At 42.2% G+C, this 25,106-nt stretch overlaps 1 protein-coding gene across 4 annotated transcripts in view; it reads right to left on the reverse strand.

Moving 5' to 3' along the window:
• cacna1ia (calcium voltage-gated channel subunit alpha1 Ia) overlaps positions 1-20,700 on the reverse strand; it is a 156,418-nt gene extending 135,718 nt beyond the window's left edge. For all 4 annotated transcript variants that reach the window (XM_072442471.1, XM_072442470.1, XM_072442469.1 and 1 more), the window contains exons 1-3: positions 20,590-20,700; positions 5,868-6,001; positions 484-581 (exon numbers count right to left, since the gene is read on the reverse strand). In XM_072442471.1, coding sequence (XP_072298572.1) covers positions 484-581; positions 5,868-6,001; positions 20,590-20,679 — 322 coding nt within the window. In that variant the 5' untranslated portion in view covers positions 20,680-20,700. The remainder of the gene's footprint in view (positions 1-483; positions 582-5,867; positions 6,002-20,589) is intronic.
• Between the last annotated feature and the right edge of the window lie 4,406 nt (positions 20,701-25,106).

The raw sequence follows: 25,106 nt of genomic DNA on the forward strand, positions 1-25,106 counted from the left end.
AATGTTACAAAGTGGTCTTATACTAGTTCTGATATATTATAAATATAAATTATTCAGGAAACTTAATTTTTTAATTTTTATGGGATTTTTTTCAGTATCGATATTTGTTTGAATGTGAATCTTGGGTTTTTAGAATCAAACAGTATATGTGTATCAATGTTTTGGACAATTCTACTACAAACCAGTATTCGGTGCTCAAATATAAGTACTCTTTATTATATTGGATGTCTAATTTCAACTCTAATTTCAAGTGATTTTTGCTGCCGCTCTACATCATAAAGTGCTGTAAAGAGGTTCAAATACCTGCCGCACAATAAATCTAGAATAATATTTGAATGATATACATATGGTTAAAACTCCAGTTAAACAAATAGGATGATTTAACGTCATATATATGTCGATTTGCGTTTGTTTCTTGGTTCGTTTCTCCTCTCGGCACCACAAAAGCAGGAGTGACGACCGGGAGCAGCACGAGGTACTTACTTGGCACTCTGTTGATGGCTTTGAGCGGCCGCAGCACCCGCACGGTCCGGATGGCTGACAGGTTGATGTTCTGCAGGTCTAGCGAGTACTCCACCATCCTGTACACACAAACGCCACCGTTATTAACCGGCGGCACGCGGGGCGATGTGGCGACTCTCCCGCACGCCAGTCACCATTATGTGCAGTATCTTGGAGGATTCGCACTGTTTAGAGAGGAATATTTCTATTTGCATTCAGCTCATTGGAAGGATATTGTCATTGCCCAGTTGTAAAATATAATCAACCATGTCTGAGAAGAGTTCAAAATAAAACAAAATACTGAATTTATATTGGAATATGGTAGGACTATGTTGTGATTACTCTGAATTATTGTTACTTCTACTTCATTGTTATTGAGACTATAATGCACAGGCCAAAATATGTTTTAGAACAAAGACAGTTGCATTATTGAATCGAAAAAGTTTCAAACGTAGTCATATGGACACCACAAGACTAAATCAAAAAGAGCTCAGCTGTTAAGCAACTTGTTTGATTTCTGCCAAGGTCTTATGAAGCTATTGTAGACTGAGGGGAGGTTGTACTATAAATCAGACCATTCCACATGCCTTTATCTGTCAAACCAGAGTGGCTGCCCTTAAACCATAAGGTTAGCTGTTCAAATCATGATATAGTCCACCTTGCAGTCTTATACTTACAGTACATACCTATTGTTCAATATTGTGTAGTTTTTCTCATTCAAATCTTATTATGCTTACTTTTTCCACTTTTTTTTTAATGAACAACCCTACTTTTAGGAAGCTGTTTTTTTTTTTTGAACAGCTACTTCATATTATTAGCACCATCAGCTAGTAAATACAACTTGAGTTCTGAATGCTTTAAAATGTAAAATACTTAAACTGAAGTGCACAAAATGGTTTCAAAAACCTTGAATAATATTGGACCTTTTAGTGGTAAAACCATTCTAGGTGGAATAATATCACAGCGGTACAAATGGCACTATTGGGATATTATTGGTATTCAAGTAGTGCTGCTTTTGTGGCATCAGTGTAAAAGTCATTTCGACAAGTCGTTTGTGCCTCCAGAACCAAAAGTCCTTTCACTGGAGGATAGGCCTGTCCTTGTGTGTCGAACAGACCCACGCTACAACAACAAATGATGATCCAAACATGTTACCGCAAGAGCTTTAAAGGCAATGAGCCCAGCAGTTTACAGTCTGTGAATGTCTAGAGGCCAGAGTATGAGACAGCAAACTTGAAAAAGCATAAGCTATTCTTAACTCAACAGTGTGTGGTTTAAATATGGGCTAAAATCTAGAAAGTTTGATTCCCTCACTGGCCTCCTTCCTGCCTTCCTTCCTTTGAAAGCAGAAATGTGTGAATGAAGCTAAATTATGCAATGCGTCTAGTTTAGACTTAGGCTTTGTTTTTACACTGAATCGTCTCCCGTTCGTATTAAAGAAGTTGTTCGTCAGTGAGTCAGTCAAACGCAGCTTCACTGGGAATGATCCGCTGTGGCTTTATGACTGAAAGACAGGCTTATGTTAAAGGATTTAGTTTATTTCCACACCATATGTCTCTAGGCCAACATGATGTGTCCAAATGCAGAGGAAACATCTCTATCTGGGCCATGTTTGTAATATCGGCATCCCACAGATCGAAGCTAAGCAAGACAGAGCCTGCATTGTTCTGTGACGGGAAAACCAGGCCCATGTGGGTTATTATGCCCTTAAGCAAGACACTTGGAGTGAACGAACAATGCAAGGACTGTGGATGTCTTGAAAGATGCTACGTGAATCCAAAGCGTTGTTTTGTTGTAGCATTTGTTCCTCATGACATTCATATTCACACATTCAAAACTATATGTCCTGTGCCAAAATACTCCAAATGTTTACACCACTATTCTGCAAGGCTGACATTTAGTTTTTTTTAAACTCGTTTCACAGGCATAACAACTCTTATCTTTCCTTTGAATAAGACGGCTGTGTAAATGAAGTCTCTGTGGTGAGGTCTTGACCAAAATCTCAAACAGAGGAGGCACTTAAAGCCTCAGAAGTGCCCCGCCCTCTTTCCACCCTGCTGGGCCTGAGTGCAGCCTTCATCTGAGAGCAGAGGAAGCGAGGTGGCACCCAGAGCAAACCCCTGCACACACGCGCACACAGAACAGTCCTTTGGCACGGAACGCCTGGCACTGCCCGCGACAATTAGCCCAGCCGCTAATCTAATAGAGCCTGCCAAGAAGAGGCATTCACCAGTACGAGTGCTGACAGGGAGGCGAGGAGATGGGACGAGCAGCTTAAAGTGAGCTGGGAGGGTGAGAGGGTGAGAGGGTGAGGTTGAAGAGGGGAGAGAAGAGGGAGAGTGAAGAGACAGAAGAGTGAGGAGACGGGACGGGACGAGCAGCTTAAAGCGAGGTGAGAAGGTGGGGGGAAGAGGAGAGAGAGAGAGGAGAGAAAGGGGAGAGGAGAGAGTGAAGAGTGATGAGAGGAGAAAGAGAGCAGTAAGAGAGAGCAGAGAAGAGATAGAAAAAGGGAGAGAGGGTAGGAGAGAAAGGGAAGAATAGAGAGGAAGAAGAGGGAAAGGGGATAATAGCGAGGAGGGAGAAGGGAGAAGAGAGAGAGGAAAGCAAAGAAAAGAGAAAAGAGAGGCGAATAGAGAGGAGAAGAGAGAAGAGAAGGGGGAAATAAGAGGAGATAGAATAGGAGAAGGAAATAGGGGGAGGAATTTTAGGAGAAGAGAGGAAAGAGTAGTGGGATAGAGAAGCGAGGGAGAGGGAGTGAGGAGAGAAGCAAGAGAAAAGAGGTGAGGAGGGGGTGAGGAGAGAAACGAGAGATGGCAAATGATGATGAATGGCCTCCAGGCTCACTGACTCCGTGGTGGAGGCTTTTGTCTTCTGTTTGGCTGAAACTGAACATATCCTTTTTTGTTTTTTTTCAAGATCCAGTCAAAACTGCACATAAGTCAATGGAATGTGCAATCAAAAGTGAACATAAGTCAATGGAATGTGCAATCAAAAGTGCACATAAGTCAATGGAATGTGCAATCAAAACTGCATAGCTTTAGGAAATGTGCGATCAACACTGTTCATAGGCCAAGGGAATACTGTACTGTACAGTAGGTCAAAGGAAGGTGCTCTCAAAACTGCACAGGCTTTAAAGTATGTGTCATTCATACTTTAGGACACATGTTAGAGACCAAGGATAAATGATTTAAACAGTAGAATATGATTATTGAGATCACCAACAGCTCCAGTTCAGAATTGACAAAGCCTCTTGGGACAGATGGAAGTCTCAACTCTTCATATTATAGTCACTATTCATAAATGTTAAAAGTTCAGCACGACCTTCATTCTGACATATTCAAATCTAAATGACCCAGTTTAAAGCTCTCCACTCTGACTCAAACATGTCTAGACTGAGTCAGAAGAGCCATGTTGAACTGAATGCGCAAAGGCTTTATTGCGCATTATTCAGACGATAGTAAGGAGCTTAGAAAAGTGACAAGTGTAAAAGTGTAGATGCTAAGCCACTGTCAAATCAAAGTGCTCCCCGGCCTGAGCAGAGAACAACCCCAAACAACGCAGCTTGTTCATTTGTGAAATTAGTTTTGATAAGAATCTGATAAACATCGAACAATTGAACGCAGAACGTCGGTAGAAGTATGAACATTTCTGGTAATTGCTGGTTTGATTGCCTCATAGGAAGAAGTTGATTTTTACCAACTGGTGACCATGTTTGACCATTATTGTTGTTTTCCCTCCATTTACCCACTTGAAGTTGTGTTTAGAGTGATTCATGCACCTTTATTCTCCTGCATTCAAGACAATATTGCTCAGAAAATTCCCATTTTCCGCTCCCCCTATTGCCCATTGTTCTATTTCACTTTTGCAATGGCGATACGTGTAGGATTTAGTACCGTAAGACACTTCACCCACCTCGCCTCTAGTGTCGAAGAAGGCATGAGAATGAGAGTGTGTTTGTGAGAGTGAACGGCTGAAAACTCTCGCCACCACAGACATTGTCTGACTCCCTCGCCACCACAGACATTGTTGATTCATTTCTCACTGTGGCCCTCAGAGGCAACTGTTGTTGTGATTTTGGGCCTTACAAAAATAAATTGATTTGATTTGATTTGATTTGAAAACGAGCCCGTGGCGACAATCCGGCAATTTACAGTTTGCAGAAAGCGCGCAGATATGGGAACAAATCAATCTAAAAGTGATGTGTCCATCCCGGAGACGCCTGTCATGCTGCGATGTCAAATACATATGGGAAGGAGTGTCTGGAATGCCTGCCAATGTGGTCCGATACATTTGGATTTGGCTAGGTGTTTTTTAATTTTATTTAGTTAATTTTATTGTATTTCTGTTTCTGTAATTTCTTTGTGATTTTAAAGCATTTTTCCCGCTGTGTGAAGCACTTTGAATTGCCTTGTGTATGAAATGTGCTCTACAAATAAACTTGCCTTGCCTCACAGCGTAAAAAACACACAAAAAATAATAATAAAAAATATACAAAAATAAAATATAATGATCCGCTATAAGCTACTATATACCTACATAATGTTCATAAATGTCTTGTTTCACCAGAAAAGGTTGGGGCTTTACAGTGTGGAGTGTGTCTTGCTTAAATGACATATATTATGCTAACTTGACTTTTGTTTTAGCTTTTATCCGTGTTATAACATTCTTCCCTCATCAAAAACATTCCAGGATTTGCATTTATCTTCATTCACATTCACATTAATCCTGTTCACGAGGTTGTCTTGCTCTGAGCCTCACAAATACACTTGCTTTCCAATTTCCCCGATGTGTCACGTCAACAGTTTTAGTCGTTTTTTGAGATTATGAAGATGTATTTGAACAGCAGCAGAAAAGAGAGGGTTTGTGCTTCTGTTTACTGCTGTGTATTTGTAATATCTGAACACATCAATGGTTTAGCACGAGATCCTAAAACCTTACCGCCCAACAACGGTACAGGTCTCTCACATTTCCGCTGTCAAACCGTGTCCATTACAAACAATCACTTAGTTTCCCAGTGGTAATTCCCTCTGCTGCCAGTAGATGGAGGGTTAGCACAAATCCTGATGAAGGAACCCCTCACAGACATAAAATAATGTGTCTTCAGTAGATACATTATTTTACAAATTGCCCACAGCAGCATTGGATGATGGGTCAGATGCAGAAGATAAATGTAGTTATATTTATCATTTCACATGTTCAAAGTGAAGTAAATATGATATTTTTAGAAGACTGTGTGGTTTGGATGTAAATGGAAGGATCTTTGGATGTATTTGAATCGTGTCCGAGGAAAAGCAGATTGAAACTAGCTTTGGCTAAATCTGGCGTAGCGCATTTATTCTTTGTTTGTGTTTGACCTGAACTCTTACCCCGCCATGACGATGAAGAAGTCCAGGCGGTTCCACGTGTCCCCCAGGTAACAGCGCTGTCCGAAGATCCCCAGAGCCACCATCTTGACCACCATCTCCAACGCGAAGAAGATGTAGATGAACGCATCGAACGCCTTTGGAAAAGAAAGAAACGGAAGAGATTGTTTTTTAACCGAGTGCGCTTTGTTTTTGTCACTCTTGGCCAATCGTCTGTACTTGTGCCTCTCAACATTTGTCCCCTCCAGCCTCGTTCATCCTTCTTTTGTTCTGGTACAACCTTCCTCTGCTTCATTTCCATCGCAGCAGCAGCAGCAGAAGCATCATCTCCATCTCTTTTTTCTGTATTTGTTTCACTTCTCTGCGCATGTTTTGACATCTCTTTATGTACTGTTTGAATAATATTAGTTGCATTTTGACCTAGAAATACGAGCCATATATTGATAAAGAGGAAACAGGTGATGCTAGCTTTGTTATGCACAGTCTGTGGGCTCAAATACGACGGTTTATCACAAGATCAAGTTTCTTTTTGTACGCTTTTTGCCGTCTTGTCTAATGTGTTTGGTGTCCAAGCACAAACCTTTACCAATTCAGTAATAATTCTTCAGCCTCGTTCATCCTTCTTTTGTTCTGGTACAACCTTCCTCTGCTTCATTTCCATCGCAGCAGCAGCAGCAGCAGCAGCAGCAGAAGCATCATCTCCATCTCCTCCTTTTCACCAGCTTTTTCTGTATTTGTTTCACTTCCCTGCTCATGTTTTAACATCTCTTTATGTACTGTTTGAATAATATTAGTTGCAATTTAACCTAGAAATACAAGCCATGCATTGATAAAGAGGAAACAGGTGATGCTAGCTTTGTTATGCACAGTCTGTGGGCTCAAATACGACGGTTTATCACAAGATCAAGTTTCTTTTTGTACGCTTTTTGCCGTCTTGTCTAACGTTTTTGGTGTCCAAGCAAAAACCTTTACCAGTTCAGTAATAATTCTGTGGGAATCATTCTGTGGCCTCTTTGTTCAAGACTTTAATAGAAAAGTGGTTGGTATCAGAGCATATGGTGAGGGCCAGGGGGACACATCTGGCCTGTCCTAGCATCAATTACATCCAGTGGCTAACAGGCTCCAGCACACAGCTAACACACAGTACAACACTATTTCAATATGTTTAAAAGGTGCACTGTAGGGACTGTAGTATGATTCCAATGGAGTGCTAAAAATCCATCTGTATCCAAGACGTCGTCGTATCTTTAAATGCCTCGTCCTCGTGCTGCACCTTTTACTTTCTCTACAAGGGAAGTTTCTGCTCTTGTGAAACGCCGAGTCCGTGTGGAGACTATAAGTGACGCTTTTACGCAGGCGACGAGTAAGAGCAAAGACTGCGACAGGAGGCGTGCGCATACTCTGAAGGAAGGATGATTTCTTGGTTTATCAATCAGCATTACTTTCATTTTAAGGCTGCACATTATTGGAAAAGATTGTGATATGTGATATAGCTGTCAATTACTGCAATATTGATGATATTGTGATATTTTGTTATAATTTTTGACACTAAAATAGCACAATAATTCCAGTTATCTTCAAACAAAAGTCCATGCCTTAATTTACCAGTCAGACTATGTCCCAAAGCTAAACATTGACATAACCAAGATTAAATCATGGCTCATTTAGGAAAATATAAACTAAAATTAGACTTTTTTCACACTCAAAAAGGACACAATTGAAAATGTTTCAATTAAAAACAGTAATAATGGACCAATAATAATAACACCAACGATTAAGGTCTGGACTGACACTATAATTCCCATAAGTACAATGGAAAAAATACGGACTCAACCTGTAAACGGACACATTTGAAAGAAACTGAATCTTATTTTTCCCTGAAATTGTATTTTTAGATGTACCCAATTTGTATTTCTGTGGTCCGACTCTTACTATTATATATTTTTTAAAGTAAATTATAATAGTATATCTTTGTATTTATTAAAAAAGTACATTTCTGTCAGATTGAGAACCTTGGTGTTATTGTTATGAGTTTAATTTGCTGCGATATCGATTATTGCCTCAGCGAATATGTTTATCGATATCGTCAATATCGATACTTTTGCTTAATACTGCATATTCTATTCATCTTCAAGGGAAATGCATTAAAGACATGCAGCCGATCAGCAGAAGAAAAACTAAAGAAAGAAACTAAACTAAAGAAACTAAAATCTAAAATCAAATATCGGTATATGAGTAAGAATGAAATACAGTAAATGTGTCTCTTCTCTTCTCAGCCGAACCCCGAGAGATGAACCGTCCAAAGAGGATTTGACAGAGTTCAACAGCTTCTCTCAGTCTCTCATTGGAGCAGCAGAAGTGAGAGTCTGAACCAGCTCGTGAAGCCGAGCGGCGCACTGTGGAGCGAGTGGGAGGGGCAACATCGTCCTGCTCCTCCCACACATGTCCAGCTCCTCCCACACAACATGTCCTGCTCCTCCCACACATGTCCAGCTCCTCCCACACAACATGTCCTGCTCCTCCCACACATGTCCAGCTCCTCCCACACAACATGTCCTGCTCCTCCCACACAACATCGTCCTGCTCCTCCCACACGACATGTCCAGCTCCTCCCACACAACATGTCCTGCTCCTCCCACACAACATCGTCCTGCTCCTCCCACACGACATGTCCAGCTCCTCCCACACAACATGTCCTGCTCCTCCCACACATGTCCAGCTCCTCCCACACAACATGTCCTGCTCCTCCCACACATGTCCAGCTCCTCCCACACAACATGTCCAGCTCCTCCCACACATGTCCAGCTCCTCCCACACAACATGTCCAGCTCCTCCCACACAACATCGTCCTGCTCCTCCCGCACAACATGTCCTGCTCCTCCCACACATGTCCAGCTCCTCCCACACATGTCCAGCTCCTCCCACACAACATGTCCTGCTCCTCCCACACATGTCCAGCTCCTCCCACACATGTCCAGCTCCTCCCACACAACATGTCCAGCTCCTCCCACACAACATGTCCAGCTCCTCCCACACAACATGTCCAGCTCCTCCCACACATGTCCAGCTCCTCCCACACAACATGTCCAGCTCCTCCCACACAACATGTCCAGCTCCTCCCACACAACATCGTCCTGCTCCTCCCACACAACATGTCCAGCTCCTCCCACACAACATGTCCAGCTCCTCCCACACAACATCGTCCTGCTCCTCCCACACAATATGTCCAGCTCCTCCCACACAACATCGTCCTGCTCCTCCCACACAACATCGTCCTGCTCCTCCCACACAACATCGTCCTGCTCCTCCCACACAGCATGTCCTGCTCCTCCCACACAGCATGTCCTGCTCCTCCCACACAGCATGTCCTGCTCCTCCCACACAACATCGTTCTGCTCCTCCCACACAATATGTCCAGCTCCTCCCACACATGTCCAGCTCCTCCCACACATGTCCAGCTCCTCCCACACAACATCGTCCTGCTCCTCCCACACAGCATGTCCTGCTCCTCCCACACAACATGTCCAGCTCCTCCCACACAACATGTCCAGCTCCTCCCACACAACATCGTTCTGCTCCTCCCGCACAACATGTCCTGCTCCTCCCACACATGTCCAGCTCCTCCCACACATGTCCAGCTCCTCCCACACAACATGTCCAGCTCCTCCCACACAACATCGTCCTGCTCCTCCCACACATGTCCAGCTCCTCCCACACAACATGTCCAGCTCCTCCCACACATGTCCAGCTCCTCCCACACAACATGTCCAGCTCCTCCCACACATGTCCAGCTCCTCCCACACAACATGTCCAGCTCCTCCCACACAACATCGTCCTGCTCCTCCCACACAACATGTCCAGCTCCTCCCACACAACATCGTCCTGCTCCTCCCACACAATATGTCCAGCTCCTCCCACACAACATCGTCCTGCTCCTCCCACACAACATCGTCCTGCTCCTCCCACACAGCATGTCCTGCTCCTCCCACACAGCATGTCCTGCTCCTTCCACACAACATCGTTCTGCTCCTCCCACACAACATGTCCAGCTCCTCCCACACAGCATGTCCTGCTCCTCCCACACAGCATGTCCTGCTCCTCCCACACAGCATGTCCTGCTCCTCCCACACAACATCGTTCTGCTCCTCCCACACAATATGTCCAGCTCCTCCCACACATGTCCAGCTCCTCCCACACATGTCCAGCTCCTCCCACACAACATCGTCCTGCTCCTCCCACACAACATGTCCAGCTCCTCCCACACAACATCGTTCTGCTCCTCCCACACATGTCCAGCTCCTCCCACACATGTCCAGCTCCTCCCACACAACATGTCCAGCTCCTCCCACACAACATCGTCCTGCTCCTCCCACACAACATGTCCAGCTCCTCCCACACATGTCCAGCTCCTCCCACACAACATCGTTCTGCTCCTCCCACACAACATGTCCAGCTCCTCCCACACATGTCCAGCTCCTCCCACACAACATGTCCAGCTCCTCCCACACAACATGTCCAGCTCCTCCCACACAACATGTCCAGCTCCTCCCACACAACATGTCCAGCTCCTCCCACACAACATGTCCAGCTCCTCCCACACAACATCGTTCTGCTCCTCCCACACATGTCCAGCTCCTCCCACACATGTCCAGCTCCTCCCACACAACATCGTTCTGCTCCTCCCACACATGTCCAGCTCCTCCCACACATGTCCAGCTCCTCCCACACAACATGTCCAGCTCCTCCCACACAACATGTCCAGCTCCTCCCACACAACATGTTCAGCTCCTCCCACACAACATGTCCAGCTCCTCCCACACAACATCGTCCTGCTCCTCCCACACAATATGTCCAGCTCCTCCCACACATGTCCAGCTCCTCCCACACAACATCGTCCTGCTCCTCCCACACAACATGTCCAGCTCCTCCCACACAACATGTCCTGCTCCTCCCACACAACATGTCCAGCTCCTCCCACACAACATGTCCTGCTCCTCCCACACAACATGTCCAGCTCCTCCCACACAACATCGTCCTGCTCCTCCCACACAATATGTCCAGCTCCTCCCACGCATGTCCAGCTCCTCCCACACAACATCGTCCTGCTCCTCCCACACAACATCGTCCTGCTCCTCCCACACAACATGTCCTGCTCCTCCCACACAACATGTCCAGCCTTCTTATCTTATATTAAGCCCAACCCTTTACACTGAACTTTAATTCATAATGTGGCCTAACTTTGTCAAAATAGTCGCTTATTAGATCAAAAAGAAGCTCAAAGAGTAGACGCATAAAGTAACGGTTTGTGATTAATTAAAAATCTAAAAGAAAAACATTAAGGAAACAGATCGATGAGAGGAATCGACAATGCAGTCGGATAAGATCTGATCAATTCCGTCTCCTCGCACTGCTGCAACATTTCTGGCAGAGGATATACCACTTGCTTATCTCCATGGAAATAGAGAGGTTAGATAGCATACTGTGGAACATTTGGCAAATATGATTAATCGAGAGAAGCTATAGAGAAAAGTTATATAAAAAAACAAATAGACTTGGACAAAGGAAGCAAAAAAGAAGTGAAGTCTTCATAAAAGCGCACTAGAAAAGCCAGAGCCTGGAGCCCGGACACAGTGACTACAATGGGAACACAATTTAGCAGCAGCACTTTCAGGTTATTACCTTTTTGTGGTCCGAGGCAGAAGTTCAATGACAAGCTGGAGATTTAACAACAGCCTGTGGCCGGCTACAAATCCCAGAGCCGCCGCTGGACGAACCACTAAAGCCTGTGTTTGCACTGGCTCCGTGAAAGGTTCCAGCGCTGACGGGAATCCGACTACGCCAAGAAAATCTGACTAGGCTCCATGTATCGGACATCACCTGGTCAAGCATGACTTAGATGGAGTCATTGGCTTCTTTCACAAAGATTGGGGTAGAAAAAGGCAGGACTGGCAAGGGAGACACTGGAAATACAATAAATATGGAACCAAAAGGAACCAAAGTGTTATGCAAAATCCACTAACTGGTTTTCCCCTCTCATTTACCATCTCAAACTAGTGATTCTTGCATGTTTGAGTGATTTTTAATCTCCAGGATTCAAGTCGTCATTGCATTGTGTTGAAGAAAAAAATTAATGCCACAATTTCAACCCGGAAGTCGTTTAATATTTGTGATTTACTTTCTTAGATTGCAGCGCACTGGCTCTTTATTCCACATCTTACCTGTCCCTTGCCCTCATTTCCGCTTCTCTCCAGGTTATTCCCATCAGCTCCATGTCCTTCACAACAGTTCTTTTTACCTTCTATTGTACAGTTTAGTGCAAATCAACCTAATCTGCACTGTCATATTCATTAACCTTCTTTTTGCTTATAACGCACAAATGTCTTTATTACCGATCTTATCTCTCCATGTGATTCCAGCAAGGCCCTCTCAGGTCGAGAGACTGCAGACTATTGAGACGTTTAAAATGTCCATCATCATTCCACACGTCAAGAACGGACAAAAATAGTTTTTTACCACCTGAAAAACAGTGAGGCCAGAATCCGCCCCATTCTCTCATGAGCGAATAGAGAGACACTGATGCATGTGTTTATCACCAGTCGTATAGACCAGGGGTTTCCAAACTGTTCAGACTGGGACCCCCGAAATAACCGTGCAACCGACTGCCGACTGTTAAATTAAATCATCTACAAGTTGCAAAACAGTTGAAATCAGGTTTAATTTTGTTTTATTTTAACGGCTTATTAAGTAATTTGACTTACCGGTAAGTTCAATAAAATATACAGTTTTTGTTTTAAAATACATTACATACAGTGTCATACTTATATAATCAACATCTTCCAAGTCATCTCGTGACCCCCAACTCGTGCCTTACGACCCCTCAGGGGGTCCCGACCCCCACTTTGAGAACCACTGATATCAACTATTGTAATGCCCTGCTCTCGGTCTTCCCAACAATAATAGTTAAGGTTTATTTCAGCTGCACATGTCCTGACTAACTAACCAGGGGGTGGGAACTTGTTACACCTGTTTTAAAATAACTACATTTGCTCCCTGTGCGTTTTAGGATAGATTTGTATGATTCTTTTGTCACAGTTTTAAATATCTTAATGGTCTTGAGCCTTCTTATCTTCCACAACTGCTTTTACCATATAAACCCCTCCTTTCCTCCGGCACCGGGCTCCTAGTCAATCCCAAAGTCAGGACCACACACTCACGGCGAGGAGCCTCTCCAGCACTACAGCCCCCGTCTCTCCTCAGGGCCCTGTGTCTGTTTCCTGTGGCTGAGGGCAACTCTCAGCTCCTGGTGCAGACTGCTCTTTGGATGGTGCTTCGCCAACTGGTTCATCTGTACTCACCCTTATGTCTATCTGTATATGCCTTATGTATTTTACCGTGTGTGTTTGTGTATGGAGGAGGTGGTGGTGGTGGTGGTGATGAGTGTGTGTCTGTGGGTCAAACAAGGAATAAAACATTAATAACGTAATATATATAACGAAAAACAAAACTATCTTGACGCTTCTGCCTCATTTTCACTCACGTACATCACCTCCTCTGCAGTGTGTCCCAGTCACCAAACTGCTCCATTGACGTTTGTATAAATAATGCATGCTTACACTTTCCCTGCGATTGCGCCTCGGCGGCGGGATCCCGGCTCCGCGGCGCTCTAAATGAAAGCGGCGGAATGCATTTGTGTTGTTTGTCAGCGGCGGAATACATTTGTGTTATTTGGCAGTGCCGCGGCCTCCTCTGTCAGAGCATCAGGTTTGATCATGGGCTGGTTTGTAACGCGCTCAGGCTGTCTCTCCGTTTGGGCCTTTCATCATGTGAGAGCGGGGCCCGGTGGAGCCGATGCTGAGCGCAGAGGAGGGGAACGGGGTCGTTGGCTTTTACTGATGGCAGCGCTCAAGTCAGGTACAAAATTTGCATTCTAAACGACCAATATGCTGTTGTTTTAATTGGTGCTAACGCTGCTTACGATTAATTAGCTGATGTTTATTGAGCATGAACAACCACTTTTACTGAAAGAGTTTAATTAATACACACATCACATGGTTATGGTGATTAATAAGCATTTTGATTAAGTCACTTTTGATTAAAAATACTATACATATATTTGTTATATTTTTATGTATTTGTAGCTTTATTCACCTTATTCCAGAAGTTTCCTTTGGTGCTGCCATCATTGTGATCCTCTTCCGGTTGTATTATTCTACACAGGGCTGCCAATCTCAATAGCAAATATGTTCTACAATGTCATTTTCAAGCCGCTCAAGGAACATTTTACACAAATCAAGACACTGTATACAATATTGTGGTGCCAACACTTTTCCTGGAAGTGCCACTATGTAAAAGAAAGGCAGGGCGGCTCGTACCGAGATGGCGCCGCTGAAGGCTGCCTCGGCGTTTTGGTGCTCTCAGTTGGATAACGTTGGTAATAATGTGTTTCTATCTTATGGCTGCCTTGGGCGAGCGCGGTTGGTCAATAAATTGTCAGACAAACTCAGTGACTGGATTCAGGTTTCCGAGCATTAAAACCTGTTTATTTTACAGCCAGTTTAGTTAATAATCCAAAACACTGGAGCAAATCAGTGCAGTTTTGTTCGATGTCTGATGTCTCACGATGTCTCACATGAAATCATTAAAACAGCTCAGATGAGTTCAACAGCAGTTCCATAATATCATCTTGACTGCAGTTACGATTATTGTTCAAACATCAAGATTTAATGATTATTGGCGATTATTGAGACTGTGACGAAACTATATTGAAATGTTTAATTATCTTTACTTCTCATTTCCTATTATGTTTCTGTTCCTCAAGTTTGTGAGCGGCTTTGCAAAATTTAACTTTCTGAAAGACAAATGAAGGTAGATTTGACAAAAACAGAAGACAAAAGAAGTTATTTACATTTTGGTCTATTTTGTGAACTAAAGATTTAACTAAAAATACATTTTTTTGCTTCTAAAATTGTCACGATATTATTTTTTTGGCTCTTATAGTGTGACCTGAATAATCCTGATTATCTGGACGTCCCTGGACAGTACAGCGTTGTTGGAGTTGGTCATACAGGAAACACAGAGGAGCTGTGCCTCTCAGAGCGGGCCAGAAATGCACAGGAGGACATTCACTATCCAAACATCGTCAGCAAAATCCCTTCTGTTGCCATTAGCAACCACCTGAAGAGAGCCCTCTCACTACCTGGGGACACAATATGCTTGTTAGTGAGATAAAGCGTAAAGAGGGGGAAGGGAACGGTAACAGGTACAGAAGGGTGCACAGAGTCTGGAAGAAGAGGCCCTGGCTTTTTTGTCTGACTTTTCGACGATAGATACTTTTAATGCCGTAATGTGGAACATTTCAGGGAAAGCAATAACATCTCCATGCAGACAGGCAGCGGACGCATCAGCAGAAAAGTGCACTATTACGCCATCGACTCCGTGACCTATACCAACCACCTACTGACATCATTAGGTGGTAATCCTGAAGTGCTCCTCTGTGTTTTTCAAGTCCATATCCATCCAACTTCGATATTGAGTCATACTATGTGAAATTATGTTGTGGTAAATTCCTCCGCACTTGAGGCGGCCTTACACACACACTGTCCGTTGCCCATTGCTGGTCTTGTTGAAGATTTTCTATGAACTGCTTATAAATCCCAGTGTTTGTGGGCCCCATGTTCCTACACTGACCTTAAAGTGCAAACTATGTCAGGGTTATGTCAGGTAGTGCACATGGTTATATATAAAAGATAAAAAACCTCATTTTGACAATGTTACTTCCTGGTTGGACACTAGCAGCAGATGTGACATACTGTATAACTGCTCCCTAGCGACCATAATGTAAACAAGGGCCAAAATCCATACGTTTAAGTACATCTTTAAACAACGTGTCACATCACTTCTTTAGACAAGCACGGCGTCCACATTAACTTGTCGTACTGACTTGTCGCCACGTTCGCAAAGTGCCTTACTCATCGTGTGCCGTGCGAGCCATGTAACCGACGCTACATCTACGGGGGTAATGCAGCGTGGCCACATGGTAAACAAACATGAGCGACCGGTTGAATGGTCGTTCCATGGCTCTAAGTGTAATCCCAGTAACATTAAACATCGCCACCAAGAAGTGCATTGGCTCAAATTATGTTGTGCTTGTCATTTCCTAAATTAAGCCTGGCAAATTTACCTCAATAGAAAGCAATTAAAATCCCAGAGGAGGAGAGCGAGTGCGCAGCCAGCTGGCAAATCACTCCGTAGCATATGACCCTTACCAAATAATACAGAGGAGAGAGGGAAATCAGCTGTCATCAGAGGAGGGTAGAGCTGGGGAGAAAAAAATTGTTCTCAAGTAAGAGTGCTGTCACTTCAAGAGGATGTTACTCAGGTAGAACTTCAAAGTGGTGGTGCAAGAAATGAAGCAAGTAAGAGGAAAGAAAAAGTATTTGGAGAAGCTACTACACAAGCAAGAGTGACTGTCTGTAATATAACGTCTGATTTATAATTTGAAGTTAATATAATGTGAAGGATTAAACCTTGAATGATGCACAAAATCTGGTATTTTCAAAACGTTCAAATTATTTCATATCCTCGACATAGAGTAAAGCTTTTGTCACTCGTAGATGTATTCACAGTGGGAAGAGGAACCAAAACCTTCTCTAACTAAGAGTACAAGAGTTGCGCTGTACAATATATTACTCAAGTAGAATATAAAGGTCTGAAATCTTAACCTATAAGCGTTCATAATGACAGAGAATGCATGGATACGTTGTTGTGACGCCCTCTGCTGGCAAGAATAATGGGTGAAGCAATTTCAAGGGAAAAATTAGCAGCATTACTAATACTAATAGACCATTATTGTGTTTGCTAACAGAAAAATACATTCTAAAGGCTGCTACAGTTCCATACATTAGCTCCAATGCATTTTCAATGGGAGAGTTAGCATTAGCCTCCAAACATCACAAACAATGAAACCCCAGTGTTGTTTTGGCGACTTACAACTCGATCACACATGAGTAACACCAGAACATTAGCACGTTAGCACATTGTTAGCGTGACTGTCCGTTAACAGTCTGCTGTACCGGAGCAAATCAGCTTTATTGCATGTTTGAATGCCTGTTCCTGGGCTCTAGTCGTGCCTTTCTGTGGTGCACACTTTGTAATTCAGATGCAAGAAGATCTCCACAGTACGAGACTGAAGCAGCAGCGACTGTCTTCAACTAGAGATGACTGGAACTTACACGGCACGACCTAAAATCAGAGGAAAATCGTGCTAAAATTGCGTCCTCGGCTCCAAATGAGAGAAATAGCTGTTTATTTGGTTGTTATCTGTATAATGTTCTATGTGATGTCTATAACTGTCAAAATTTGTAAAGTCCACACTTTCATCTAATTCATTATTCTGAAGTATATACAGAATATTGTGCTAATAACCAGCTTCAAAACCACTAGCAGGAAAAACAGTGGTATTTTGTATTCACAGAAATCAAAGCTACATTGAGTTATTTTCCATAAACCATAATCCATAAGTTATACAAATGCCAAGTCTAAGCTGCTTCAATGTAAAAGAAAACCTCCAACCTTATACCTGAATAAAAAGCTATACACATATCTTACCCAATACGTCACTTTTAATTTAGCCAGGAACATAGTCAGAGGAATTGAGTTTGCACACCTGTTAGAAGTAGAAATGGTCTTGTCTTGGCACATCTCACACACACAAACAAACAAAAGCCGCAGGTCCATGAGAATATATTAAAACCAACTCCGTCCCAATTCCCTGTGCAGGGAATTCAGGAGGAAAAGCTAGCGAGCAAGTCTATTTATCTCCGTATCAAAATACAATCCGTCCGTCACGACAAAAGAAAACTCAAGAGGCATTCTGGAATTTGATGTCATCATTTCAGATCGAAGGGTCTACAGAAATCTCTGTGATTCACTGTTTTTTAAGTAAATATCCGAAATGCACAAAGGGTGTCAATATCTGTTCGCGATTAGGTCAACAATGATTTTATTTTTGTTTGCGCCTTAAGAGGAACTATTGTACGTTCTGTGTAGACTATTGTTATGTGGTATTAAATTGCAACATGCATAGATGTGTGTTTTTGTTTTACAATTTGTTCATTCTAACCTGCAATATTGATCTAAAATTGCTTAGAAACAGATTTATTTATTTGTTTAAAACAGCAGAACCCTGAAATTCAGACCTGCCCTCCAGTTCAGTGAAAACTTCTAGATTAGCAACCCAATCTAGGCACATTAGTGTTTGTAAAAGCGACTTTTTGCATGTTGTCATGATTGCCTGACACACTGCATAAATGAAGAGAGTCCAGCTGCTCACGCTGTATGTCACGTCCGATGTCAAAAAACTAAATCAATGACATGTATTTATGGTAGCTGTATGGTTAAGATGGGTAAGGTTAGGATTAGTAGTTGAGTATTAAACTAAATGTGGTGTGAACATGGCACTGCCCGTCGGCTTCAGCTCGACACTTCTCGTATAGATTAGGAGTTCTTTACCGTTTTGACCTAAAGGCCCTCCATGTTGTGCACAAAGAACCCCGGGGCTCAATCTCATATTAAATGTATTGTGTTTTACTCCGTGGAAGTATTCGCAGCTGTACTTTTCCTAACTGTGACTACAATACATGATATAGATGCTGCTTCTGAAGCCGCAGCTGCTTTGGGGCTAACTAGTTAATAATAATAATTTAAAAATATATGAATAAAAAAGGCAATCAATAAAATGAAAATATCAAGGAAGAAGTTAAAGAGACTGTAAACAATTTGGGTCAAAATGAGACTGCTATGTGCTGTCTGCATCTAAATGTAGCATTTTATTCTCTGAAAAGCAGTACGTGTGCTGTTAGCATGCTAGTTGTTGTTAGCTTTACCGTGATGCTAAACTCTGCACTGAACATTGTAAAAAGTGGTTACTAACACCTTTGGACTGTTTAAAAGGAAAAATGGAAAAAACTAGATGTGTTTTTAAGATATATATTACATTGTTTAAACTGTAAAATAAATTGTGTTGCTAACATGCTGTGAGTGGGCCCTCACTGCTATTGCTAACAGCTATGCTAATTGTTTTGTAAGTCTATTGCCATAAATACACTGAGATTACGCTAAAAAATACACAAAATCCTGCTTATTGTTGTAAAAGAAAATGTCCTGAAAATACTGTACAACCTTTATTATATTTTTATCTATATCTATATCTATATCTTTATATATTTTTATTCTAATACAGTTTTTCTGATTCTAATAACTGTATTTTCCCCCTTTTAGCACTAACATGGAGCAGAGTAGCTTTCCTTTATACTGCGCCAACAATACAATTTAGAGCCAGTTCATAATAATATTGCAAGATTTTTGAAAATGGCCGATTGTTACAAACTCTCTCCTCATCTCATTAGCCTGCTCCCAGTGGGTCGGAATGGAGAGGATGAAATAAACGGTTATTAGGGAGGTTTTTTGGCACAAAGTCTGCATCTAATATGTCTATGTGAATGAGGGGAGCCGTTAAAATATGTAAATAAAAAGATGATTGTTTTTCATTGATTCTGTACCGATGTAGAACAAGGCCCATTGTCGGTGATTCTGTGGCATTTCACAAGCCCAATTTCTAATGAGGCCTGGAGTATTATTGAATTACAAAATATCAAACTGTAGTTTCCTGGGTATTGCTTTGCAGTGGTGTAGTAAAATGGTGTACACAGACTGTAACGGTATAGATTGTTTGCTCCCCGTTTGTGCCGCATTCTCAGAAAACTCTTAAAACAAAAGTATCAAAGTATCTTAAATGTGCACTATGTCATTTTTCTGGAGGGTCCGCAACCTCCTTCTGCCTGTATAGTTTGCCTGGAATGCGCTTATTTATTTTATTTTCCACAGAAGAGTATCGTGTAAAAGTAGCGCTTTGTGATAAAATGACACCACTGTAGGTTTTCTGCGGCTAATAATAAAGCATTTTGTTTCTCTTGAACCCAGAAGTAAAGGACGAAACCAGTGCTCTGATTGGCTATGCTTGGGTGGACCGCCTGAGTTTCCCTTCACTGTCTGAAAAAAGCTGTTCTAAAGCCGTGCATGCACTTAAAAAATGAAAGCACGCGTCTGTCTTGCGTTTGTATAGACCTTTCCAGTGTTTGCAATTTTCAATGGGAGAGTTAGCATTAGCATTTCAAACATCACAAACCATGAAAAACCAGGGCTCTTTTTTGCGACTGACAACCACTCGACCACACGATAGTAACTTCCGAGCCTTAAAGCATTACCACATATAGTTTTATGTATATTATTGATGTTAATGCGATTAGAGCTGATATCAGAAGTACAGTATGCTGGGGAAAAATTGCACCAGAAAACATGGGCCACAAAAGTTTGACAATTAGTTTTATTTCATGAAGCACCTTTGAAAAAAAGGTTTACATCTCAATGGATTTTACCTGGATAAATAGTCTTCATGAATAGAGATTAGAGTGGATAAATATTCCAGGCAAATAACAGATCCATTGAGACCAGAAAATCCTAAATGATCAGCTGCACCCCGGGTTCCTCACAATTCGACAGCATTCTAGTCACAAAAACGAGCCTGAACCCGGGACACTAATTACGGCGCCCACTGCACCCCTCATTACCGCAAACAATGACGACGGCTAACGAACTCATCACAACGTTCAGCCTCGACATGGACTCGAACCGCGAGAGAGCGCCGGGCGCGCTGAAAGCCACGTACCTGCAGAATCTGGCAGCGGTCCGAGGTGCAGTCGATGTTCTCACACGGCTGGTACATGCCCAAGGTCACGCAGTTCAGCAGGATCACCATGATGCTAATCCTCTCGAACCACGTGCAGGAGGCTGAGTCAAGGAGAACGTCCACCAGGGGGAGCAAAACACGGTGCTTTACTGAATGGGTAAATGTTGGTGCTTCGTGATGTAATGAAAGGAGAGAAGAATGGAGTTTTGTTGGGAATTTTCGAGATGTTTCTGCTGCTGCGGTGAAGATAGGGTGGACAATTGATGAAGTGGAGAGAGAGTGCATTTACGGTGTAGTGTATATACTGGTTTCAGAGATGATTGATGGACAGGCAAAGGTAAACATTCAATTGGCATGTTAAATTACATTTTTAATCTACTGTGTAAATGTAAACATGCTGATTTTTAGGCAATGTGTAATACAAAATCAATGAATAAATCAATCAATTGGAATCCTCTAAAAACAGACTATATTGGAGTATATTAGAGGATAGGTTTAAAAAACAAACAACTTCCATTCAAAAAAATAACACACCGCTATTGGTTAGATTGTTTCATATTTTTATAAGCATGAAAAATACACACAATACAATGTAAAGCTATTTAAAATGACAAGCACATAAAAGCAGAAATATGTCTCGACCGTATCAGTTCAATGCAGTCAGACTGAGACCAACCTTTCCAACCGGACCAGAGTTTGCTTGTAGAGGCTAATCCTAGTTATTTGTTCCTTCGTTTTAACCTCTTCGGAAAATAATGACTGCATGAGCCTGTTTTAGGCGTAGTACCACTGGTGTAGTCGCAGCACGATAAAACGACCGTGTTGCTCCAGCCATCTCTCTTTATTAACAAAGTTTTACAACAAAACTTCTTCACCTGTTTTACATGACAGGTAACAGTAGTGCGCCCCCAAGCGTCCAGGACATGCACACACATGCAAACTTCTTTTAAATAAAACACAAATGAGTTATTATGAATAACAAAATTAAGAATGCAAAATATCAAACCATATAAAATGGCGCTTACATTCCGGCCCCTAATTGTTACTTCGGGGGAATAACAATTACCAAAACAAAAATACAAGCGACATTTCGTCTGTAAATAAACATTTGAAACATGAAACTTGTTTACATACATTACTCCATTTCAAGCAACAGACACAGTTTGTCTACTGGTCTTTCCAAAACACTGCTTTTAGTTTTTACCAAAACCCTTCTAACATGACCTTTGGAATCACAGATAGATTTTTCAACCTTTCCCATCAACCATGAACCTCTTGGTGCACTATCATCTACTATAAGAACAACATCACCAGGTATCAGGTTTCTTTTGGCATTAAACCATTTTTGTCTCTCTTGCAAAAGTGGGAGATATTCTTTGGTCCAACGTTTCCAAAAAATATCTGACAGATATTGAACCTGACGCCAACGTCTCCTTGAGTACAAGTCCTCCTTCTGGAACACACCATTGTCCAATACAGGATCTAGTTTGACAACATGACTCGTTCTTTTAAGCTTTTCACCCTTTTGCAAAGTTTGTATCTCATCTTTGTAGCTTTGTCTTTGACAAAACTTCACAATCTCAATCTCAGCATTTTCCAATTCTGCTACTGTCAAATAACTTTTGATCGTTTTTGACTTAAGCCTTTGCTTTTTGTTTGTGACATTTTTGCTTGGACATTGAACATCACTAACTTTTCTCTCTTGAGTCTTTTCTTTAAGAAGCTGTTTTAGTCTCAGCATCCAGGCAACAGCTTTCTTTAATCTGTGCCAGTCTGAGTAGTGACTGATAAGTTTACTGATTGGATCAGCTTGCACAATGTCAACATTAACACTCATAACCTTCACCTCAGCATCATTTTGAACATCCTTTGATATTATTGGTGACACAGGCCAGTGTGTACTGTCTTTACTTAGAAATTCCGGTCCATCAATCCAAGATTTGTTTGAAAGGAATTCAGAGGTTTTCATGCCCCTCAAAGCATGGTCAGCAGGGTTCAACTCAGAGTTCACATATCTCCACTGACTGACATTGGAATGATCTCTGACAAGTGACACTCTGTTTGCAAAAAAAGTCTTAAATCTGAGACCGTCATTTGCAACGTACCTTAGCACTGTAGTACTATCAGTCCAGAACACTGATTCTTTCAATGGCATTTGTAGCTCATTTCTCATTAGTTTGTCCATCTTTACAGCCACAGCAGCAGCCGTTAGCTCTAACCTAGGAATCGTTGTTTGTTTCAGGAGGTGATACTCTGGACTTGCCTATTACGAACGAACAGTGAGCTTCGCCCTTTTCGTTTGTCAGTCGAAGATATGTAACCACTCCGTACCCACGTTCACTCGCATCTGCAAAATGATGCAGTTGTGCAGATGTAACATTGCCATATCCGACTGGTTTGAAACACCTGTCAACTGTGAAACCTTTTCAAGGTCTGATATCCAAGCCTGTGACTTCTGAGCAAGTTCTTCAGGTATATCCTCATCCCAAGAGAATTTCTTTCCACACAGTTCTTGCAAGATAATTTTTGCAGGGAGAATAACTGGGGACAGGAACCCTAATGGATCATAGATTGAACTCACAAATGACAAAATGCCACGCCTGGTTTTTTCCATTGGCTTTGCATTGATCTTAATTTTAAATGAGTCGGTTTCAATACACCAGATTACTCCTAAAACTCGTTCATCCGGTAGATTGTCATGACAGAGATCTAATGTCTTGACCTCAGACGCTCTTTCTGTTTCAGGTATGGAGGCCAAAACAACTCTGCTGTTGCTATTCCACTTAGTGAGACGAAAGCCTCCATTTGCACAAAGTTCTGTCAGTTCTTTTACCATGGTACAGGCATCGCTTTCATTTGACACTGAGAAGAGACAGTCGTCTACATAAAAGTTATTCTGCACTGCACTCACAGCCATGGGTGCCAATTCTTCTGTAGCGTCTTCTGCAGTTTTCCTTAAGGCAAAATTAGCGCAACTGGGTGAAGATGTTGCACCAAACAAATGCACTGTCATTTTAAACTCCTGCAGGGGTTTATCCAAATTTCCTTCAGGCCACCAGAGAAAGCGTAACATGTCTGTGTCCTCTGGCTGTACCTTAACCTGATGATACATTGCTTCTATGTCTGACATCAAAGCAATGTGATCATGTCTGAATCGAGTTAACACTCCTATTAGTGTATTAGTCAAATCAGGACCTTGTAAGAGTTCCTGGTTCAGTGATCTGCCCTGATATGAGACTGTACAATCGAAAACAACACGCAGCTTTCTTTTCTGTGGGTGGTACACCCCGTGATGAGGTATGTACCATACTCGTCCATCGTCACGATCAATTTGTTCTTGTGGCACAGGAACGGCATATCCTTTGTCTATTAGGTCAGGCATGAATGCCTTATACTCTTTGAGTAAGTCATTGTTTTTGAGCATTTTCCTTTTAAGGCTTTCTGCTCTCTGCACAACTACTGGGCGATTGTTTGGTAGTTTGACAGATTTGTTCTTTAGATGTAGGCCCACACAAAAATGACTGTCAACCTTTTTAACAGTGTCCTTAACAAAGTCCATGAATTGTAAATCCTCACGAGACATTTCCTGCCTCTCATCAGAGGCTTTTTCTGGAAAGTCGTGATTAATCTGTTTCAAACACAGGGTTTCTATTTCTGACATTGAAATGCGATTTACAAAAGCACTTTGGTCAGTTTCAGAGTCATTTCCTTTCAATGGGCCATTTATTACCCAGCCTAAGATTGTTTTAACTGCATAGGGACCATCATCTATGCTGTGGATGATTTCCCAAGGTTCCATAGCCTTGTAAGCATTTGCTCCAATCAAAAGTCCAACATCTGCATCTACTTCTGGCAGTTCTACACCATACAAATGTGGCCAATTTTCTAAGTCTTGTTGCATAGGAATGCTTTCTTTAGAAACTGGGATGTCCTTGTGAGTGTACGTGTCCGGTAAATCAATGTACACATTCTCTTTTGCACCACAAACTTCTAAGCCTGAAACTATATAACTAGGCTCTACCTTTTTCTGACCCATGGTGCGAAGAAGGATTTGCGTTTTCTTTCCTTCTATGCCAAGTTGTCTCATAAGTTTCTCTGAGCAAAAAGTTGCTTCACTGCCATTGTCCAAAAATGCATACGTTTCTACAGTTTTGTTGTTTTTCTTAAGCTTAACATGAACTGGCACAACCGCCAAAACTCTACTGCTGCTACCGGCTCCGGTAGCACCACATGTACCACCTGTGACTGGAATAGGACTCGTGACTTCAGTGTTTGAGTTTACAGTGGCATTGTTGAGATTGTCCGGAACAGCTTCATCCACTGTTTTATCGTAATGAAGCATATTTGGATGTCTCTTGGAACAATAGTCACATTGGATTCGTTTCTTACAGTCTTTACTCATATGCCCTTGTGTCAAACACGAAAAACAGAGTCCTTTTCCCTTAAGAAACTCTATTCTTTCCTTTTGAGGCAGTTTTCTTGGTTGCATGGTTTTT

This window comes from Eucyclogobius newberryi, unplaced genomic scaffold, assembly GCF_026437365.1.
Source record: "Eucyclogobius newberryi isolate DKJ021-1_F unplaced genomic scaffold, fEucNew1.0.hap1 SCAF_13, whole genome shotgun sequence".
Taxonomy (NCBI): Eukaryota; Metazoa; Chordata; class Actinopteri; order Gobiiformes; family Gobiidae; genus Eucyclogobius; species Eucyclogobius newberryi.